This window comes from Pistacia vera, unplaced genomic scaffold, assembly GCF_008641045.1.
Source record: "Pistacia vera cultivar Batoury unplaced genomic scaffold, PisVer_v2 Contig958, whole genome shotgun sequence".
In the NCBI taxonomy this organism is placed as follows: Eukaryota; Viridiplantae; Streptophyta; class Magnoliopsida; order Sapindales; family Anacardiaceae; genus Pistacia; species Pistacia vera.
In genome coordinates this window covers 42,513-64,275 of record NW_022196843.1, presented here as the reverse complement: position 1 = coordinate 64,275, position 21,763 = coordinate 42,513, and the positions used below count along the sequence as shown (strand labels likewise).

Here is a 21,763-nt window from a genome sequence, read left to right as displayed (position 1 = left end):
CCTGTCCTATTGCCTAACTATCTAGAATCCAGCAGATTTAGCCAAAATTGTGTTCAGGGAACTAGACCTGATCGCAATCATCTCTTCTGGATATTTACGGGTACCTTTATGCATTAAAGCTCTGTGTGAAAACTACATTTTGAGTTGAAGGTTCATAGGGCTGAATTGGGATAGGTAATAGAGTAGCTTTCTATCAAACAAAGTCGATCAAAGATTCATGTGGATTAAGGAATTCAGGTAGTGCCAGAAAGAGAGAAATAATGCAGGAGCAGAATATAAAGTTGTTTGTATCTTTAATTTCATTCATTCTCAAGCGGTTCTCTTACACTTCTACATCATCTTATTGATCATTCTCTATCTCTCATACATGGCCGCAATCAACAAAAGAAGTAAAAAAAAGAACAAAAAGTTCAATATGACTTAGAAGAGAAGGGGGGGAAAAAAAAAAAACTATCTGCACATTGGACTTTGAGGATGAGGATGATGAGATGGAGTTAGTGGGCATTCTGATGAGCAATAACTCTTACTATCATCCACATTGAACCAGCATTCCTGCTCGAAGAACGTATCTTTCTTTTCCTCCACCAGCTTCACAATATTCTCGAAAACAGATACTTGACAAGGAATCCTGAGAACACCTGTTTGTTGAAACCCAAATTCCTCTTCAGCTTCTCTTAGTAAAATGTGAAATGCTTGATGACTCAAATACTCAGTTGGGATGATGAATCTCTTTAGTTCTTCTCCAACGCAAACAGCTAGATACCCTTTTGGGACAACATTGCTTGATGCTTCACGAACTGGGTTATCTGATAAGGATAGTGTCCTTTTCAGAAACTTGATGCTTTTACTTCCATTGTTATTACTATTGGTGTTGGTGTTGTTGATGGCGCTTGTTGTTTTTGATGAATTTGCAAGCTTTCTCCATTTCTTGAGGATCTGTTGAAGCCTAACGATATCTCTGATCTTGTTAGACTTCTTGGACTCCATGGCTTGAATTTGATTACCTGCAAATCTCTCTCCTTGACGATTGGTTGCTAATAATGCCAATGTCATAAGGGTGATTCCATTTTATAGAGAGGTTGAGGTGTTAGGGTTATAAAACTATTATAATAATAACAAAAATAATATTAAAGGAAAGGAAAAACCATGAGAGAAAGAGGTTGGGGTTTGAGTGGTTGCTTCTCTTGGTTGCATAAATTGTCAGTTACTGAGCTTATAAATCTGAGTCTCTCTCTTGGATTGCCAATAATGACACGTACTGAGATTCTAATAATAATAATAATTAATGAAGAGTTTAAATTAGAATTAGAATCTGTGAATGTGATTGCTTTAATTTCCAAAGCAAACTGCCCCAACAGTCAAGGTACCTCGTACAATTCAATCGTACTGTGTTCTGTATTTTAATATTTATCTTTCATGGTTAACTCTGAGAATGACCCAGCTTACAATTTCAAGAGAACCCTATGTGAACATCATCTACTAATTTTGTCATATCATTCCATTTTATATTCATATTCACACTATAGTAAGTTTTGGGGTTCCAAACAGAGCAATGCTGTCTATCATAATCCTAGTTAGTAAATACGGATACAACAAAAAAAAAATACAAGAATTTTATGAGTATGATATGACAAATGGTAAAAAATACGTTTGTAAAAATTCGGTCATAAAATTTAGATACAGAAAAAATACGATATGGGTATATATGGGTTTAATACGACACATTGTCAATAATACGTTGTAAAAAATACGGCAATATCAATTCTAGTTTTAACACTTTTCATGGGCTAATTGGTTAAAATCTATATAACATTTCAAATATACGGGTACGAGAAAAAAAGGGTACAAAAATTTTACGGGTATGATATGAAAAATAGTGAAAAATACGTTTATAAAAATTCAGCAAAAATTCAGATACGGGAATAATTCACGAATAATACGGTTGAGCTTTTAAAATATGGCTGTTCGCGAATAATACGCGAATTATACGGGTGGGCATATAATTCGCGAATTTACTAACTAAGGTGAGAATAAGTTTGAAAGAGGCTTCTTCTTTCATATTGCACTAAATTATCATAAGAAGAGCAAAAGAGGAGTTGACTTGGGCAGAGACTAGGGCAACCCACTGTGAGCAACACTGTATACAAGGTGGGATAAGAGATAGATATGAAACCTTACAAAATGAGATGGATAAAACAATACGCAACGGTCGTAACTCTTTAAATCTTATAGATAAATCTACATAATGTAAAAATAGCGTAAGAAGAGGAAGAGGGCAGCTCATGGAATTGTTTAAGTAGAATTGGATTAATAGTTAATCCAGATGAGAAAACAAAGGTAAGTTGGGTAAAATAACATGGGGTCATGTGATGCGATGTGACAATAACTTGTTACATGTATAATGTATTATGATTTATGAATACAAAGTATATATATATATTACATAGATCATTCTTGGAGTATATGTATCCCTATATGAATATGAATATAGATTTGACTATGATTATGATTATTCTGTTAATAGCTATGATTTGGGGATAATTAATATTTAATTAACAAGGACAACGTGATCCGCACTTCGTTCTCTTAATTGTTTGAAGTTGAGACAAACTTTAACATGGAATAATTCCCAAATCCCAACTTTAATTTTACTTTCTTCATGATTTCCAGGTTCCATATTAATATTTGGATCATTCAGTGCTTCACATGTGCACCTTCAACATGGTATGTGTTTCCAAATGGACGGTTTGGGTTATAGTACTATAAAACCCAAAAGATTTGATTCGAAGAGTCAACCAATTGCATTATTATGCTACTTAAATAAATAATTATCATAATCCATAATTAGTTGGATAGGATTGATTGATGGGAATGAATTTTCTGGGAACTAACACTTTTTCTTTGGTTTAGTTGATAAACACTTGAATTATTGAGGTTCAGCCAGCAAAGAGCTTGAAAAAATAATGCTAAATTAGCTGTCTTGTATGATATAGTAAGCTGCTAAATGGATCAAAAGTTGGAGGCTATAAATCATTGAATCTGATTTCCCATCTATAAAATTCTCTCTTTTCTCATTCTTCAACTGCTATGCCTGAGAAAGTAGGACTGACGTCGGACCTTGTCAACAAGAGCGGTCAAAACTTAAGAAGGTTCTACAATCGCTCAGGTGTAGCTACGTCGCGTGATGACACAAGCAGCATGCCCCTGCCGGTGCAGTGGGTATGCGCCAGATTAGCGAAAGGCTAGAAAATGTCCACGTGTCCAATCCCTGCACAAGTCGAGGAAATCACTCGGGCAGGTGAGCAATAGGATGCAAAGAAGGATTTGCACGGCATCTGCCCCACTCACAAATTTAGTAATCATTACCTTAATTCATCCCACTATAAATAGAGGGCTCCCCTTCCATTTGTGGAATTGGCTAATTTTACTTTGAAGTAACATATTTTTCTCTCCCTCTTGTATTCTCTAAACTATAATTCAGCTCGTTGAACGCGACCTGACTTCATACATTAATACAATACCAGTGGACGTAGGATTTGCCTTGTGAGCATCCGAACCACTTTAAATATTATTCTTCACCCCTTATTCAATCAACTAAATCCATCCATAATCACATGTGACTTCTGAACCCACTCAGTATTTCTCACGTGTGAATAGTTGGTGTCAAAATCGAGCATCAAGATCATAATTGGAGATGTCAATGGAATGGAATGGGGCTCTATATCTTTGTGAAGGGGGATCTTCTAATTGTAATTAATTAAATTTTGGGTAAACATTATTTTAAGATAAGAAAACAAAGGGCAGGGTTTGACCTACAAGAAAACAATCATGTTCATGTGTCTCGATAACTCCACTTGGTGCGCCCCCTGAATGCCCACTTAGAGACCAGTTTGGTAATGGTTTAATTAAGCATCAATTAATTTATTCTAGAATTTTGTGGGCTTACGTTATGATGCATAACAAAATATAGGAAGGGCCTAAATTAGTGGACCTATCAACTTTCTACATGATAAACAGCCTTTCTATGGGGGCTGGATTTGGCCCGATTGAACCATTGCAGCCGAGCTATTTTTACCATAGAGTAATTCTACAGTTATCAAAAAGAGCGCATCAAATTCATATACAAAATAACGTAACATAATCCTGATCATTGATTAATATCAATTCATAATTAATCAATGATCAGGATTGTGTCACGTCATTAGTACATAAATTCGGTACGCTACTTTCGATGACTGTATTATTTTCCTTTACCATAATAAACAGCCTTTCTATGTATAGAATTTCCGTCTCAAAGTTCTAAACCAGAAAAAACTTGTTTGGGATGATGATGTCTCAGTCTTACTAATCTATTTTATTTTGAGAGAATATCATAAACTACCCAAAAAGTTGTTGAATTTATCATTTGGATGATAATTTTGACACTTTTTATCAAATAAACCCTCAAAATTTGAAAATTGTAACACTAATACCTCTTTGTTCTTACTCTGTTATATTGCCATTTTAGTATTAGATGGCTAAAATAATAACTCTAGTCTTATAAGAAAGTGTTTTGTAAACATAACAGCAATGTAACCGAATTAGGGCAAAAGGGTATCAGTGATTTAATTTTTTTTTAAACTTTGAGGGTTCATTTCATAAGGCAATGAGTGTATTAGTGATATATTATTCAAATTTTGAGAATCTATTTGTTTTGATAGAAAGTGCCAAAGTTGTTCTTCAAATTAATATTCTCCAATTTTATTTTCTTTATTTGATGAGTTCATCATCCAATTAAATGATAACACCTATTATTACAATTAAAATGTCAAAAAAAAAAAAAAAAAGGGGATAACTAGGCTACGTTTGTTTCTCTATTCTATTCATATTCTACCCAAAATACATATTTGCTTCCCTATTCTCAAAATTCAATCATATTCTATTCAACTATTTTTAAACATCCTAAGTTTATTAATTTAGTTAAACACTCCCTATAATAAAATATTAAAAATTAACAAAAACACCCCTCGGCCACCCTCTAGCAGTGGTGGCCGACTACCTGTATTTAATGGGTGGGTGGATGTATTTTTGTTAATTTTCAATGTTTTATTCTAAAGGAAGTTTAGCTAAATTAACAAAGTTAAAGAGTGTTTTTGTTAATTTTTAAATCTTATCCTCGTAATAACAACTCAACTCAATTTTTTTTAAATAATACTCAAAATAATAAAACAAAGACGACCGATCTCATGTTAGAAGAAGGCTCAAAGTCAACTCAAGCTTAGCAGAGTAATCCTATAATAAGGTTCTGTAAATGGGATATGTCCAAGTGATATTATGAGTGAATGTCAAATCTGGATAAGAGAAAGAATATTCTGAAAATGGGTAAGAATATATTCAGAGCACTAAAACTTAATGGTCGAGTAATATTTTATACATGAGAAAATGGGTGGAGTGGAGTATATAGTATATGGTTCAATTTCCATGCCAAAATTAAATTGAAGTAGCTATAATAATCAATATTATTGACTTTGTTATGTTAGGTTAGGTGATTAAGCACTAGAGGCAACATGGTTATATGTGGAGTTTTAGTGATTTAAATTTTTTAAACTTTGAGGGTTCATTTCATAAGGCAATGAGGGTATTAGTGATATATTATTCAAAATTTGAGAATCTATTTGTTTGGATAGAAAGTGCCAAAGTTGTTCTTCAACTGAGTAGTCTATAATATTCTCCAATTTTATTTTATTTATTTGATGAGTTCATCATCCAATTAAATGATAACACCTATTATTACAATTAAAATGTCAAAAAAAAAAAAAAAAAAAAAAGGAATAACTATGGGAGTATTTGTCTAAGCTTATAAACTGATCAAACTAGCTTATAATAAGCTTAAAATTAATCTGTTTGTTTATAACTTTTTTAAGCTTATAAGCCAAAAAAAGTTTATAAGTTAGGGGGTGTTTGTCTAAGCTTATAAGCTGGTCAAACTAGTTTATAAGCTCCAAAATTAGGCTGATCTGTTTGTTTATAACTTTTTTGAGCTTATAAGTTGAGCTTATAAGCCAAAAAAATAAGTTGGGGAGAGGTACTTTTTTTTTTTTTAGCTTATAAGCACTCTGCTTATAAGCTAGTTTGATCAAGTATATTACCATATTATCCTTGTTTAATTTTAAAATTCCATAGTATACCCTAATTTAATGTAATACCCTTTTTAGTCATTTTATAATAAAATGTACTTATAAGCCATATTTTACCAAACACGTCAACTACTTATCAGTAACTTATAAATACTTTAACCAAACACGTAATTGCTTAAAATTTTAAATGCTTATAAGCTAAAATTGGCTTATAAGCACTTGATGCTTATAAGCTAATTTTCATAAGCTCAGACAAACACCCCCTTAGTTTGACCAAGTATATTATCTCATTATCCTTATTTAATTTTAAAATTTTATAGTATACCCTTGTTTAATGTAGTACCATTTTTAATTGTTTTATAATAAAATGTACTTATAAGCCACATTTTACCAAACACGTCAACTACTTATCAATCACTTATAAGTACTTTAATCAAACACGTAATTGCTTAAAATTTCAAATGCTTATAAGTAAAAAATTAGTGCTTATAAGCTAATTTGCATAAACTCAGACAAACACCTCATATATCATCTTCTAACAATTACTTATAAACTAATTTGCATAAACTCATCCAAACACCTCATCTATCATCTCATGTTAGAAGAAGGCTAAAAGTCAACTCATGTCTGCTTATCATAGTAATCCTATAATAAGGTTCTGTAAATGGGATATGTCCAAGTGATGTTCTGAGTGAATGTCAAATCTGGATAAGAGAAATAATATTTGATAATGGGTAAGAATATATTTAGAGCACTAAAACTTAATGGTCGAGTAATATTTTATACATGAGAAAATGGGTAGAGTATATAGTATATGGTTCAATTTCCATGCCAAAATTAAACTGAAGTAGCCATAATAATGAATATTATTGACTTTGTTTATGTTAGGTTAGGTTAGGTGATTAAGCACTAGTCACTAGAGGCAAGATGGTCATATGTGGACCACATCACATAAACCAATAAACTCATAACTCTGCTGATCTGCTGGCCACCACTTGCAGCCAAAGCATGCTTGCCTTCCTGCACCACCTCATTAACCATTAACCCCTCATTTCATTTAATAACATGATCTCCTTTGTTGGAAAATCTATGTATATGTTATCTGTATTTGTATTATTATATTATTTTTGGGTTTAAGACATGTTAATTGGGGGTGTTCAAAAGAACCTGATAGAATCAGAATTGACAGATACCAGAGATTTGATTCCGGTTCTTACCCAGAACTGATCGTCAACGGATAGGTTTCGGTTTCAAATTTTTAAAACTGTTACTGTACGGTTCCGGTTCCGGTTCCTATAGTTAGGAATCATAACCAGAACCAGAAACCAGGAACCGAGACTAATATTATTATATATTGGGGGGGTTAATAAAGACTTTTATAGAAAAAATAATGTGAATACATTTATAGTTATATATCATAACATTTAAAGTAAGTTGGTTTGACTGTTGAGAATCTACCTTTACAAAGTAATGGAGATTGTAATTTTAAATTTTATTTTTGTTAACAAGTGCGAAGTGGGGGGGTATTTGTAAGTTTTTTAGAGTTTTTTTACCATTTTAAAAACTTTTGGGGGGTCCTTGAATTTTACAGGGTACCCAGAACCGGAACCGGAACCGTTGTTAGAGGTTCTGGTTCTTGGTACCTAGGAACCAGAACCGTCGGTTCCGATTCTGGTTCCAAATTTTAAGGAACAGTCGGTTCCGATTTCGGTTCCTTCAAAAAATACAGGGTACTCGGAACTGAACACCCCTAAATTGTTAATTGTATTATTATATTTAGGTTTAAGCTCAATGTATAGTCTAGTGTTTCCTAATTATTTTTGTGTCTCACATCATTAATTAAGTTAGTGAGATCACCATTCCTATTTAACAATATATATGTGTACTATCAATGTTCTGAAAACTGGATCAGACCTTGATTCAGTCAACGGCCCGGTCGGATTGATGACGTTAGCAATTCCAGTATATTTGAAATCTAGTAAACACAACCCTACAAAATTCCATTAGTCCCTACATGTTTGAAATCCAGCAAACACACCCCTACAAAATTCCATTAATCCCTACATGATTGAAATCCATCAAAAACACCCCTACAAAGGTCGAACAACGTCAGAATATGTCAGAATCAGGGAGGAAGACCGTCGGTTGCATGAGCAAAATGTGGAGAGTGAAGTGTGAAGTGAAGTGGACCAGACCTTGATTTCAAACCATTAACCCCTCATTTCATTTAATAACATGATCTCCTTTGTTGGAAAATCTATGTATATGTTATCTGTAATTGTATTATTATATTATTTTTGGGTTTAAGCAATGTTAAATGTATTATTATATTTAGGTTTAAGCTCACTATATAGTCTAGTGTTTCTTAATTATTTTTGTGTCTCACATCACTAATTAAGTTAGTGGGATCATCATTCGTATTTAACAGTATATAGTGTATTATCAATGTTCTGAAAACTGGACCAGACCTTGATTCAGTGAAGGGCCCGGTCGGACCGATGACATTAGCAATTTCAGTATATTTGAAATCTAGCAAACACACGCCTACAAAATTCTATTAGTCCCTACATGTTTGAAATCCAGCAAACACACCCCTATAAAATTCCATTAATCCCTATATGATTGAAATCCATCAAAAACACCCCTACAAAACTATACACACATCCCTATAGGTTTGAAATATAGAAAAAACACCCTTGTGATATGGGCAGTCGCGCGAAGATATTGGTAGTGGCGAACACGATTGGTGGACAATCAGAGTTTAGGATGACGAGTCCTTTGATGTGGAGATGAAGGCGATTCTTATGGTGGTGTCATCGACGTCGAACAACGTCATAATATGTCAGAATCGGGGAGGAAGACCGTCGGTTGCATGAACAAAAGGTGGAGAGTGAAGTGAAGTGGTTATGCCGGAGTCAACTGNGTTCCGATTTCGGTTCCTTCAAAAAATACAGGGTACTCGGAACTGAACACCCCTAAATTGTTAATTGTATTATTATATTTAGGTTTAAGCTCAATGTATAGTCTAGTGTTTCCTAATTATTTTTGTGTCTCACATCATTAATTAAGTTAGTGAGATCACCATTCCTATTTAACAATATATATGTGTACTATCAATGTTCTGAAAACTGGATCAGACCTTGATTCAGTCAACGGCCCGGTCGGATTGATGACGTTAGCAATTCCAGTATATTTGAAATCTAGTAAACACAACCCTACAAAATTCCATTAGTCCCTACATGTTTGAAATCCAGCAAACACACCCCTACAAAATTCCATTAATCCCTACATGATTGAAATCCATCAAAAACACCCCTACAAAGGTCGAACAACGTCAGAATATGTCAGAATCAGGGAGGAAGACCGTCGGTTGCATGACCAAATGTGGAGAGTGAAGTGTGAAGTGAAGTGGACCAGACCTTGATTTCAAACCATTAACCCCTCATTTCATTTAATAACATGATCTCCTTTGTTGGAAAATCTATGTATATGTTATCTGTAATTGTATTATTATATTATTTTTGGGTTTAAGCAATGTTAAATGTATTATTATATTTAGGTTTAAGCTCACTATATAGTCTAGTGTTTCTTAATTATTTTTGTGTCTCACATCACTAATTAAGTTAGTGGGATCATCATTCGTATTTAACAGTATATAGTGTATTATCAATGTTCTGAAAACTGGACCAGACCTTGATTCAGTGAAGGGCCCGGTCGGACCGATGACATTAGCAATTTCAGTATATTTGAAATCTAGCAAACACACGCCTACAAAATTCTATTAGTCCCTACATGTTTGAAATCCAGCAAACACACCCCTATAAAATTCCATTAATCCCTATATGATTGAAATCCATCAAAAACACCCCTACAAAACTATACACACATCCCTATAGGTTTGAAATATAGAAAAAACACCCTTGTGATATGGGCAGTCGCGCGAAGATATTGGTAGTGGCGAACACGATTGGTGGACAATCAGAGTTTAGGATGACGAGTCCTTTGATGTGGAGATGAAGGCGATTCTTATGGTGGTGTCATCGACGTCGAACAACGTCATAATATGTCAGAATCGGGGAGGAAGACCGTCGGTTGCATGAACAAAAGGTGGAGAGTGAAGTGAAGTGGTTATGCCGGAGTCAACTGCGACACTGGAGTAATTGGTGTGGTTATGCCGGAGTCAACTGCGACACTGGAGTAATTGGAGGCCGCCAAAATAGACTCTTTTCACCCAAAAATTAACTGTATAATTATGTAGTTAAATGAATTTCATAATAATTAAGATATTAAACATATTCTTAATCATTGTTTCGTTGATTGCATACCTTTCAAACTTTTTTTTATTTTATTTTTTAATTTATTTGCATTCATATATACAACTATTAGTCTATTAACTATACTATACTTTGCATGGCTTACCATAATTTAAAACAACAAAAATAATACTGGAGGCAGCACCTTTTTGACTAATTAATTTATTTAATTAAGTCACTATTGCCATTTAGACCACCAATAAACAACATCAAATCAAATGATGAATTTCTTACTTTATATATTAATTTTCATTTGTCTTTACCTTCTTTTTTTCCTCTTCAATCGATCACTACTTTTACAAAAGAAACAAAGTAGAAAAAGTGCTGAAAAACAAATGACATAAAGAGTTAATTTGACAAACAAAAAATCATGTAATTACACTTCGTACATTATCATGCTTTGTATTTATGAGACAAATATTGAGATTCTCGATGGTAGATTCATGAAAGTTTGAGTCGATCCATTTGTTCAGGAGAAAGGTGAATAGACAATCCATGGTTGTTGGGATTTTTCCACTAATATGTAGGGTTTAAATGAGGATAAATTCACTAAGGAAGGTGTGCTCCTTTGTTTGGTAATTAAGTAGTGTGATCTTCAATATTGGGTGGATATTGAATATGATTCCAACATGTTTTTTCCCCCCACATTTTATTCTTCTGCCGCCCACAGTTCACTTCTAATTTGTCCCGCCACTTTCTTACCCTAATCTTGTTTATTCCAGTACAGCTCCTCTAAATTAAATTAATAAAAGAAAACTAGAGAATTAACGCCACGGTTCTTACTGTCCAAATCGAAGAATAAGTTAACCTATATATAATATATTATATTCTGCTGATATCCATATGCTAATTCTTCCCATCTAAATGATTCTTACGGTTACAAAAGATAGAAAATTCCTGAACCACTTTTTAATGAAGAACAAATTAGGTTAACAATATGATAAATAAGAATATCCACTTGGCCATTTCCATGCCAGAAAAGAAAAAGAAAACCCTAATAGTGTATTATTATTCACTTGCCTAATATGAATAAGTGTAAAACCATCTATAACTGACTTACAAAAAAGGCTTCGTACACGTGTATAACACCATTGAATTCTGTTGGCTAATTAAAAAAATATTATGAGAGAAGAGTTGTTGTCTTATATCTTCGTTGGTTGGTGCACAAAACAATGAGTTTATCCCAACACTTCAATCCAATAATAACAGTAATAACATTTTTTGCCGGCGTCCTGCAAGTTTGCTCGAAATTTTTTGAGTATAATGACAAGAGGATTCTTGGCCAAAAGAGGGATTGAAATTAAGGTACGTAAGTTAGTGTTATAGACTTAGAAACGTCTCTTCTTTAATTCTTTCTTTTGAATCCGGATTTCAATGCGTGCAAACACCATGATTTGTATATATCTACAAAGAGAATTGTGTTGGTGTTGGTGTTGGTTGTTGGTTGTTGGTGTTGGTGATGGTGATGAGAATGAGAAAGACATATAAATGATGTGGCCTTTTGAGTTTGTTTTCGGTCGCTTTATATCATAATTTCTTTATTAATTTGGGCCTCGTCAGACTCTCACTTCTTGAGTAGTATCACCTTCTAGTATTGATCTTCTTATCACCAAACCCCATTATTTCCACCTCCAACATTATATCTAAACAATTCCAAGTACTGAATTACTATTTGTAAAACTTATATTTTTATTTTTATTTTTTTCTTATTTATAATTATTTGTATAGAATATAAATATATATATATATATCTTTACATTTTTTAATTCCTCATTGATTCAGTGCTTCCTCTGGTATTAGTTATATTAGGTTAAACGTTTCATTAGAATAAAACGAAGAAGAAATAAAAAGGAAAGCAAGTGGGGAGTGGGACACAATTCCCACGTATTCATATTATTTGTAAGTTAGTGTAATAAAGGGAGGAAGTTGCTTTTTTTTTCATTGAATTCCGCATTCAAATAGGTCTACATTCACTCCAAATATTGCTTATATATAGAGCTGATTATAACAAGAAATTTTATAGGGAACGAATTAGAAGCAAGTAAAGGAGAGAAGAAGAAGAAGAAGAAGAAGAAGACATCGATCATGGAATGGAGGAAGTCCTACTTGGATGTCATACTGGTTCCACTAGGCTTCTCAATAACCATCGCTTATCACGTTTGGTTATGGCATAAAGTCCGAACTCAACCTCTCACCACCACTCTTGGTACTAATTCTAGAGGCAGGAGTTACTGGGTTGCTGCAATGATGAAGGTACCTCTTTTTTATTTATCTTCTTCACATATAAATCTTACTATGAATAATGTATCTTTATATATATGCGAAGTAAATGCTTAACTAGAGGAGATTAAAACCCCTTCTTTCCTCTTTTTCTGGGGCAATTACTTCAATAATTAATTTGTTCATGAACTTTCAGTAGATGCATTTTCCAGTTTTTATTAATGAAATTATATGCAGAAAACTCTGAGACCATACCTTTGCATATGTAGTTGAAGAGATCTTTGTCTTCTAGAAAACGAAAGTAGGCAGGCAATATTAGTGATAAATCTACAAGATATATAAGTGGGGATGCAGTCATTAATGGTGCAAGAATATCCGAATTATAGCAGGTTACACGTCATGGTGTCATTAGTGTCAATTATTGCAGGTTACAAATGGGAAACATGAAAATCATTTTCATAGAAAGCTGGGTATCAGTAATCCTGATATACTATATCTTGCTTTCTGAGGTGTATGATAATCTTTACCAGTTTTTTCAACTTCGTTATCACGTTGTGGCCTTGCTCATCCATGTGCACTACCATCACATTCCATGGAAAAAAATCAGCTTTTCCTTTCTATAAATAATAACAAAGACAGGTGCAAATGCTGCACAATTAATGGCAAGAGTGCATGTCAATTTGTTCATTCTCAGCCCTCCAACATATAATCTGTTAGTAAAAAAATTTGCTATTTCAATTGTATTATGTACATAATTGGTAACTTTAGTTGGAATTTGATTTGTGGGTGCAGGACAATGACAAGAAAAACATCTTGGCCGTTCAAACGATAAGAAACATGATAATGGGATCAACTCTAATGGCAACAACATCGATACTCCTTTGCACGGGTCTTGCAGCAGTTATAAGTAGCACATATTCTGTGAAAAAGCCACTAAATGATGCGGTTTATGGGGGTCACGGAGAATTTATGCTGGCATTAAAATATGTGTCTCTTCTCACAATCTTCCTATTCTCATTTTTTTGCCACTCATTGTCCATTAGGTTTGTAAACCAAGTGAACATCCTCATTAACACTCCACCAGACCCATCGGGCATAGTGACTCCAGAGTATGTGAGTGAACTACTAGAGAAAGGTTTTCTTTTAAACACTGTTGGAAACAGACTTTTCTATGCAGCATTACCTCTTCTTCTTTGGATCTTTGGACCAGTCTTAGTCTTCTTGTGTTCTTTAACAATGGTCCCGGTGCTTTACAATCTTGACTTTCTTTTGGTGAGTCGAAAAGGAAAGCATGCTGTCAATGGATCAGATAGGGATTTTGAATGTGTGTAATCATGTACATATATATATCGATGTATAATCACATGAACTTCTAGTGCATGTTCATGTATGCATGAATGCTTTCTATATATAAATATATATATATATATATTTCTCCCTTGATTTGAGCCCCATTTTGTTAATTTTTCTTCTGTTCTTGATTTGAATTACAACCTTTTATTTACCTAAGTAACATCATATCAAAAAAGAATTGCAGTGGTGTTTCGTAATCTTGACATAGTGATTATTATATATAATTATTTATAATATCGGTGGAAATCAGGGGAAAGATTGATGGGAATGGAAGTATATATTATAATGTGAGGTTCAAGAATGAACATATCCCTGTAATAAGGTTATGTACATGATGACATTAATTATAAATCATTCAGCATTATGGATCGACAACGTTTGTCTTGTTCATTCTAATGCTTTATATCGTTAATTAATTTATCATCTTCTTTGAATGTAACAGAAAAGGTGCTCTTTTCGCTGCTCCAATGGAGCTATAAAGTGGCAAACTTTAATTTACTATTTGTCTATTTCCAAAAGCAAAGTATATTTTTATGCTTTGTGATAACATGCAGTAATATTATTACTCATATTATAAATTTACTTAATTAAAAAAGTATGACTAAAGTTGTACGTAATTATTGATTCATTATTTACAATCACATTTAATAAGATCATGAATCAATAGAATTAAATAAACGAGAATACTATGCCAAGCTCGATTTAGAGATGGTTAGCCACACGGGAATACAACAAGGAACTTGGGATATTGAGGGTGCATTGGTTTATTATTTTGATACTTTTTACAATAATATTTTGAAAAAGATAAAATTGGGTGGGTATTACGATGTAGGATTTAAAAATTAATAAAAATATTCCCCTACGTTTGTTTGTTTATTAAACACCCCTATAATAAAATATTAAAAATTAACAAAAACACTCTCACCCACCCATTAAATACCAACAGCTGGTCACTACTGCCAGAACGTGGCCGAAGTCGCCGTATCGGCGCATGATAGGCTGGATTTGGCCGGTCGTGCGCCGATATGACCTTTTCTTGCCAGATCCACAGTGGATTTGGTTGAAAAATGCTAGATCTACGACTAGATCGACCAGATCTGACCGTATTTTGGTCGTTAATAACGACCAAAGATATGACTGTCGTTAATGACTGGCTACGGCCAGATCATTAGCCGTAGATCTGGTCAGAAAAGGCTAGATTGGCGTACTATTAGCCAGATCCAATGGTAGTGTACCATTATACCAGATTCTGGTGGTGGTAGCCAGAATTTGGCAAATGTGGGTTGTTGGGGTGTTTTTGTCAATTTCTAAATTTTTTTGGGGGGTGTTTCGTTAAATTAACAAATTTAGGGGGTTTAAAAGGAATTGAATAATATAAAATAATATTTTGAGAATAAGGAAATAAATATGTATTTTGGATAGAATAGGGAATAGAGTAGTGAAAATTTGTGTACCACAGGGGCCACTTAAACTATGATACTTTAACTTAATCAAATCACTTTTTAATTCTAGAAATTAATTATTAGTTCATCTATAAACTTGGAGAAGAGGAGCATCGTCTTTTGACTGCAATAGTTGTTTTCGTTTCTGATATGTGTGTAGTGATAAAATTTACGCTAACCAGTTGTAGAATAATTATCTCCCTATATATGCGGGACTGCAATCTGAGTTGGTAGAAGATGATAGAATTTGAGGTGAGTTTGACTCCTCACCCAATAAGGCCTATAAACCAGTAGAGAGAATTCTAACACTCCCCCTCACGGTTAAACTCAAATGTTGGATCATGCCTGGTTAAGCACCCAGTTCAACTGAACCTAGCTTTGGTAGGATGATAGAATTTGAAGTGAGCCTGACTCCTCATCCAATAAGACATTTTTAAATGGGAGGATTATTCTCTCTTATAAACTAGTAGGTTTGAGCGTGCCTAGTCGGTGTGTGACTCCAACGGAAGAGAAGAACTGCTTTTGGATTTTGGCATCCACATATTGTGGGAGAATGAAGCTGCTACTGACTAGAAGTGAAGGTCAGGAGAAGTTGGCAAAATTAACATTTATTTTATTTCGATGATCATGTAATATGCCTCACACCAAATGACCAAGAAACAGCTTCCTATTATTCAGAAAGTTTAACTTGTGGATACAAGCTGAAGCAACCACTACATCTTCCATCATGAGATGATGAGACTTAACCATCAAGACACGAAATTATGTATATATGGTGACAGTTGACAGATTTATGTCACATCCATCAATCAATATGCATGGTTTAATTTATCATTTCTATAAACTATAGAGTATGCACCATATATATTTCTCAATTCGCAAGCTATCTCCTTTCATATATTTCTTAAATGCAGACATTAGAACTAACCTTGAATGGCTTTAACTAAATGGATTGAATGAGTAAATTTTGAAGAAGAAAACAATTTAGAACTTGGACAAAGGTCGTGGACAGCCTACCCTCTTATTGAAGCCCAGAAATTTGAGAAGATCAGCCCAAAGCAATTAAAGCTACTGGGCTGTGCAATAGTAATGGGTGCGTTTGACTTATTATTTTTATCCATATTTCTAATCCTATTTTTCAAATGTTATTTGGTACGTTATTCTCAAAATATTAGTCTATTTTTTTAATTATGTTGAGACCCTATAAATTTATTAATTTCATTAAATACCCGGTAAAAAAGTTTAAAAACTAACAAAAACACCTCCACCCACCAATACCTGCCAGATTCCGACAACCACTGCCGGTGGTAGTCGAAATCTATCACAATAGTCACACAGCCACCAAAAATAGCCGGTAATGGCCAGATCTTCCGTCAACGACGGCCAAAGAAATGGTCGTCGTTTTAGCCTTTTCTGATCGTTATAGCCACAGCAGTTCGTAGATCTAGCCTTTTCCAGTCAGATCCGTGGTGGATCTGGCCGGAAAAGGCTATAACGACGCGTTACGGCACATATCCGATCGGTCTGTGTCGTAATGAAATTTTCCGGCCAGATTCTGGTGGTGGTGGCCGGAATCTGGTACTGCAGGTGGTGGGGTTTTTTTGTCATTTTATATATTAGGGTCTTTAATTAAATTAGTAAACCTAAGGGCTTTTTCATAAATTTTTAAAGTTTACCTCGTAATACTCTCTTATCCAACAACCCAATACTATCCAAAAATTTTATCCAAAATAATAAACCAAACGTAACCAATAGTACCATATGTATCTCTATTAACGATTTGGTGTTTATTAAAAAATTCAAGCACAAAATCTTTTCAGGAATAAGAGAATCAATGCAGCAGCAACAACACAGAAATTTAATTGGTAATAAAAATTGAAGAGAGAGTAGTAGTGGGGGCAAGCTTGGTAAATCACTGTCGGTAGTTAGGTATTTACCTTTACGACCCATGAAAAGAAAAAGAAAGTGGAGTTAAGACCCTTTTTTTTTAGCTTAATATATAAAAGTATGCATTCATTCATCACCATACTTTATTTTTTTGTATTAAACGTCGGTGCCTGTCTACGTACCTTTTTCACTTTCATTGCACCACTTGTCTCTTTTCTTTTAATTTATCTTTCTGTATTTACTAAAACACCCCACCTTTCTTAATGCTTGGGCAATCTAATTAATAAGAGTGTGTTTATTTTATTATTTTGAGTAGTATTTTTGAAATATTATTGGTAAATAGAGTTGGGTGATTATTACGAGGTAGAATTTAAAAATTAATAAAAAAATCATTTAAGTTTGATAATTTAACTAAACACTTCAATATATAAATTTTTTGTAACATGATAAAAACACTCTCACCCACCCACAGTGGCCAGATTCCGACTACTACCGTCGGAATCTGGCATTATGGTGTACGACCGGTCGAATTTGGTCAGTTGTTCGCCGATCTGGTATTTTCCAGCCAAATCCCAATGGTACTTATGTTACTTGGCCAAGGTATAAGTCATGAGGAATATGTTTATAAAGTGGAAAAAGGACCATGAAGCGAAACAAAACCGTGAGGATCCGAAGGAGTTGTGGCTAGAAGGACCCAAAGCGGATAATACCTTAGATGTGTCCAACACACGGGAAAAGCCCTTGTGCCTGAACCGACCAGTTTCGACTGGTAGTGCGTCGTTGTGACAGATTTTGGCCACTATCGACGATGGTTATCAAAATCTGGCAACTATGGATATATAAAAGTGTTTTTGTTAACTTATAAAAAAAATTTGTTAGGGATGTTTTTATCTATTAACAAATTTAGAGGGTTTCTTTTTAATTTAAGATATGGTTTTGAAAATAAGGAAACAAAGTCGCATTTGTATTTGAAATAATTAAATAATATTTTGATGGCTGAATATTATACCTTTACGTGTTTGTTAAGAAATAGAAAGAAGAAGAAGGGCATTTTAGTAATATTGATATTAATGAATGAATATGAACCTACGTCAAATTAACTTTTAAGTTGTTGTATGTGATGTGGGTGGGTTTAGCTTTTGTTAGTTGTTGTCGTGATATGAGAAAGGTGTTAATATAAATAACAGGACTCACTTACATGAATTCCCCCCCTCCTTTCTCTTTTTTCTCTCGTTAATGGAGAATCAAGCAGCAGGTGAAACTTCATCCACTGAGTCCCAAATCACTTCCATCCACCCTCCTCCTCCTCCTCCTCCTCCTCCTGCCGCCCTCGGAGGAAACCACATGAAACGGAGTCCATCAGAATTAGCGATGGCGGAGCTTTTTAATTTTAACGCAGCATCAGACCTGACTCAAAACAGCATTTTCTATCACCAAACTTTCCATGAACTTACCGACCAGCTTTTGGCTGAAGATCTTTCCTTTGGTTTCAAGAATCGGGTAATTACTTCTTCTTCTTCTTCTTCTTTATTTATTTATTATTTAATGATTAATTAAATAATTAGGTAGAGTGTGATAATTACAGAAATAATTTGTCTAAGAATCTAGGACTCTGATATGTTCGTCGTGAATGAGCTTTAATAAGAAATGATTTGTCGTTTTTCAGTTGGCTTATTTATCATGATGAGTACGTATCCATGTTGTCGTACACGAGATTATTTTGGTCTATAATTGTATTAATTTTGTGCATGCAAACAGGAAATGATGAACGGGTTTCCGAGCGATAATGTGTGGGCAGAAAATCCCACACCACATAAGCGAACCAGGATCAATATTGCAGCAGCCATTGATTCTCAGTCATCCATATGTGGCAGAGGAAACTGGTCAGGTGGAAGTGATCATAAACCCAAAAAATGTAGCGAAGAAAGTGAAATAATGGCAAGAGGAACAAGCAGTGGTTCATCGGCCGGGGATCAATTATCTGATGATGAAGTTGGTCCATGCGAGCAAAGCCTTGATCCTACTCATTTGAAACGCATTAGAAGGTAATTAATTAATTAATTAATTTGTTGCAAAGTAAGTAGGGTTATTAATTTGTGAGGTTGCACTAATTAATCCAGGATGGTCTCCAACCGAGAGTCTGCAAGGCGATCAAGGAAAAGAAAACAAGCACATATGGCTGACCTTGAAACCCAGGTATAAATATAATCAATTAAATTAATACACAATAAAATTAATTATATTTAAGTTTTTTAATTTGTGTGTTTGATGGATGGATCAGGTTGATCGACTGAGAGGAGAAAATTCATCTCTGTACAAGCAATTTTCAAATGCAACTCAACACTATCGAGAGGCTGATACAAATAATAGAGTGCTTAAATCGGATGTGGAAGCTCTCAGAGCCAAGGTTAAGTTAGCAGAAGATATAGTGACTCGAGGGTCACTTACGTGTGGATTGAATCAACTTCTTCAAAGTCATTTAAGCACACCACAACCTGCAGTAACCAATCAAAATAATCTACGTCAATTATCAAACGTACCAGTATCAGTTTCAGTCTCTCCAACAATTACTGTTCATGGAGATAATAATGCAAATTCATCTTCATATGCTACTGGGATGCCTCACAATTCCTCACTCAATGCTTCTGATATCAACAATGGAATCCTTAATAGCGATGCTGCAAGCTGTGTCTCTGAGATTTGGCATTGAATTAATAAAAATGGAGACTTTTTTTTTTTTTTTAGTTTCTTCTTGTACGGGAGATGATATATATATATATATAATATAATGTAGTTTCATACCAGACAGTCTGTGTACATTAATTTCTTTAGTTTATTATTTGTCTAGTCTTCTTCTACAAAATTATGTTTGTAATTAAGATGAGATCCATCACTTCTGAAATAAGTCTGAGACAGGGGAGCTAGCCTGCTTTGGATGGGCAAGTTTTGATCAACTCTATAAGAAAGAAGACATTATTGTGAAGAACTTGCTGTGAAATTTTATTTCTGACAAAATTAATTGAAAGAAAGAATGATGAATATACAATTAGGCGTGTGATTTAGAACAAAGATTTCAGCCCATCATTAATTCGAACTCGCCAAAATCAACCTTTCCGTCAAGATTCAAATCCACAACCTTCAACATCTTTTCGATTTCAGAAATATTCCATCCTTTATCCAATCCGAGACATTCCAGCACCCTCTTCAACTCTGTTGCTTCTATATAACCATTGCCATCTTCATCAAATATCTTAAACGCTTCACGTAGTAATTCATTGCGCTTTTTCTCATCTTCCAGTTCTCCAAGTGCCTCTTCTACCGGCACTTCTTCTTCACCAGGCAGGTCGAAACTTGACTTCTCTTCTTCTCCATATATCAACCCAAGTTTCTCCACAACCCGCCTTGCTTTTTCTTTCTTTATCTTCCCATTGTCCTCCATTCCGAAAACTGCAGTAAGTGCCCGCAGCATCAACTCATCAATCTGACGTTCATTCGCTGGTTTACAAGTAGAATTCGGAGCAATGTGAGTCGAGTTTGATCTCGAAACTCCTAACACTTGCACCAACTCCCCAATGATTCTGGAACACACACCACTTATGCCCAACATTTTCTTTTTTTAACAATTGAAGCAAGCTCTCAGGCTAAAACAAGAAAATGGAAATGGAAGCACTTGATTTCATTTTCTCTGGTGCAGAATACCTGAATTTATATACTGAAAGACTTGAAATTACACCCCTGGTTGTTGATAATAATCACTTGAATGCCCTCATTTCATATCCTAATTTACTATTATTATTTGCTCGAATCCGATCAATCTTAATAATATAAAAAAAATGAAAGCTGGCAAAATGGATCGAATATATTTTAGTTATTGGAGAATGAGTACATGGTGCAAAGATAATATTAAATTAGTTCATGAGTGCATTAAACAGGCCTGTAAACTTAATCAGAATATGTTATTTGGAATTGGATCCAGTTGTTAGCAATTCACACAGCAGGTGCAGGTACATGAATTTTATAAATCTCAAGTGGGTTTAATTAATTTTTCTGATATATTTGGAGATGGTGATTGTACTGCCTCATTACCCATGAAGATGAACCCCACTGTACGCTGTAGACATCAGGGAGACAAGCATATTTTAGAGAAAGACTTTATATATTAAGCATTCTCGTGATACCAACGGCTTCATACAATTGATAAATAAAATGTTGTCTATTGGTACCTTCCTTGAATCTTCACACTGTCTATTGGTATCTTCCTTGAAGCATCACAGTGTCTCTGCTTCAAAATACAGAATCAAAATCTCCATAGAATCTTCAGAATAATGGAGGAAAACCATTTAAAACTAGTTTATACAGCACATGAGATGAGAAGGCAGAAGCTGCAGTCGTAGGTGTACCGAGTAAAATTATTTGCTGATTAAATACTGTT

The 21,763-nt window shown here is 34.2% G+C and overlaps 4 protein-coding genes across 4 annotated transcripts; 2 read left to right on the top strand and 2 right to left on the bottom strand.

The window, feature by feature from the left end:
• Nucleotides 1–450: 450 nt before the first annotated feature.
• Nucleotides 451–1,079, bottom strand: LOC116121047 (auxin-responsive protein SAUR72-like). Its single transcript, XM_031407000.1, has one exon. It carries the CDS (start codon nt 1,051–1,053, stop codon nt 451–453), a length of 603 nt encoding a protein of 200 aa, XP_031262860.1. The 5' UTR covers nt 1,054–1,079.
• Nucleotides 1,080–11,621: 10,542 nt separating this feature from the next.
• LOC116121056 lies at nt 11,622–14,069 on the top strand. Its single transcript, XM_031407008.1, has 3 exons — nt 11,622–11,734; nt 12,453–12,682; nt 13,442–14,069. Exons 2-3 carry the CDS (start codon nt 12,515–12,517, stop codon nt 13,979–13,981), a joined length of 708 nt encoding a protein of 235 aa, XP_031262868.1. The 5' UTR covers nt 11,622–11,734; nt 12,453–12,514; the 3' UTR covers nt 13,982–14,069.
• A 4,456-nt stretch (nt 14,070–18,525) lies between these two features.
• On the top strand, nt 18,526–20,071 carry LOC116121053 (basic leucine zipper 9). The gene is made up of 4 exons (XM_031407005.1): nt 18,526–18,831; nt 19,090–19,376; nt 19,452–19,527; nt 19,613–20,071. The coding sequence occupies exons 1-4, from the start codon at nt 18,568–18,570 to the stop codon at nt 20,039–20,041; spliced, it is 1,056 nt and encodes a 351-aa protein (XP_031262865.1). The 5' UTR covers nt 18,526–18,567; the 3' UTR covers nt 20,042–20,071.
• Nucleotides 20,072–20,204: 133 nt separating this feature from the next.
• On the bottom strand, nt 20,205–20,991 carry LOC116121046 (calmodulin-like protein 2). Its single transcript, XM_031406999.1, has one exon. The coding sequence runs from the start codon at nt 20,936–20,938 to the stop codon at nt 20,405–20,407; it is 534 nt and encodes a 177-aa protein (XP_031262859.1). The 5' UTR covers nt 20,939–20,991; the 3' UTR covers nt 20,205–20,404.
• Nucleotides 20,992–21,763: the final 772 nt, after the last annotated feature.

What these genes read in the sequence shown, in the direction of transcription:
- LOC116121047 (XM_031407000.1), bottom strand. Translation starts at nt 1,053, where the DNA reads ATGACATTGGCATTATTAGCAACCAATCGTCAAGGAGAGAGATTTGCA.
- LOC116121046 (XM_031406999.1), bottom strand. Translation starts at nt 20,938, where the DNA reads ATGTTGGGCATAAGTGGTGTGTGTTCCAGAATCATTGGGGAGTTGGTG.
- LOC116121056 (XM_031407008.1), top strand. Translation starts at nt 12,515, where the DNA reads ATGGAATGGAGGAAGTCCTACTTGGATGTCATACTGGTTCCACTAGGC. An exon ending in GGGTTGCTGCAATGATGAAG is followed by an intron (nt 12,683 to 13,441) that starts GTACCTCTTTTT and finishes TTGTGGGTGCAG; the next exon opens with GACAATGACAAGAAAAACAT.
- LOC116121053 (XM_031407005.1), top strand. Translation starts at nt 18,568, where the DNA reads ATGGAGAATCAAGCAGCAGGTGAAACTTCATCCACTGAGTCCCAAATC. An exon ending in CCTTTGGTTTCAAGAATCGG is followed by an intron (nt 18,832 to 19,089) that starts GTAATTACTTCT and finishes GCATGCAAACAG; the next exon opens with GAAATGATGAACGGGTTTCC. An exon ending in TGGCTGACCTTGAAACCCAG is followed by an intron (nt 19,528 to 19,612) that starts GTATAAATATAA and finishes TGGATGGATCAG; the next exon opens with GTTGATCGACTGAGAGGAGA.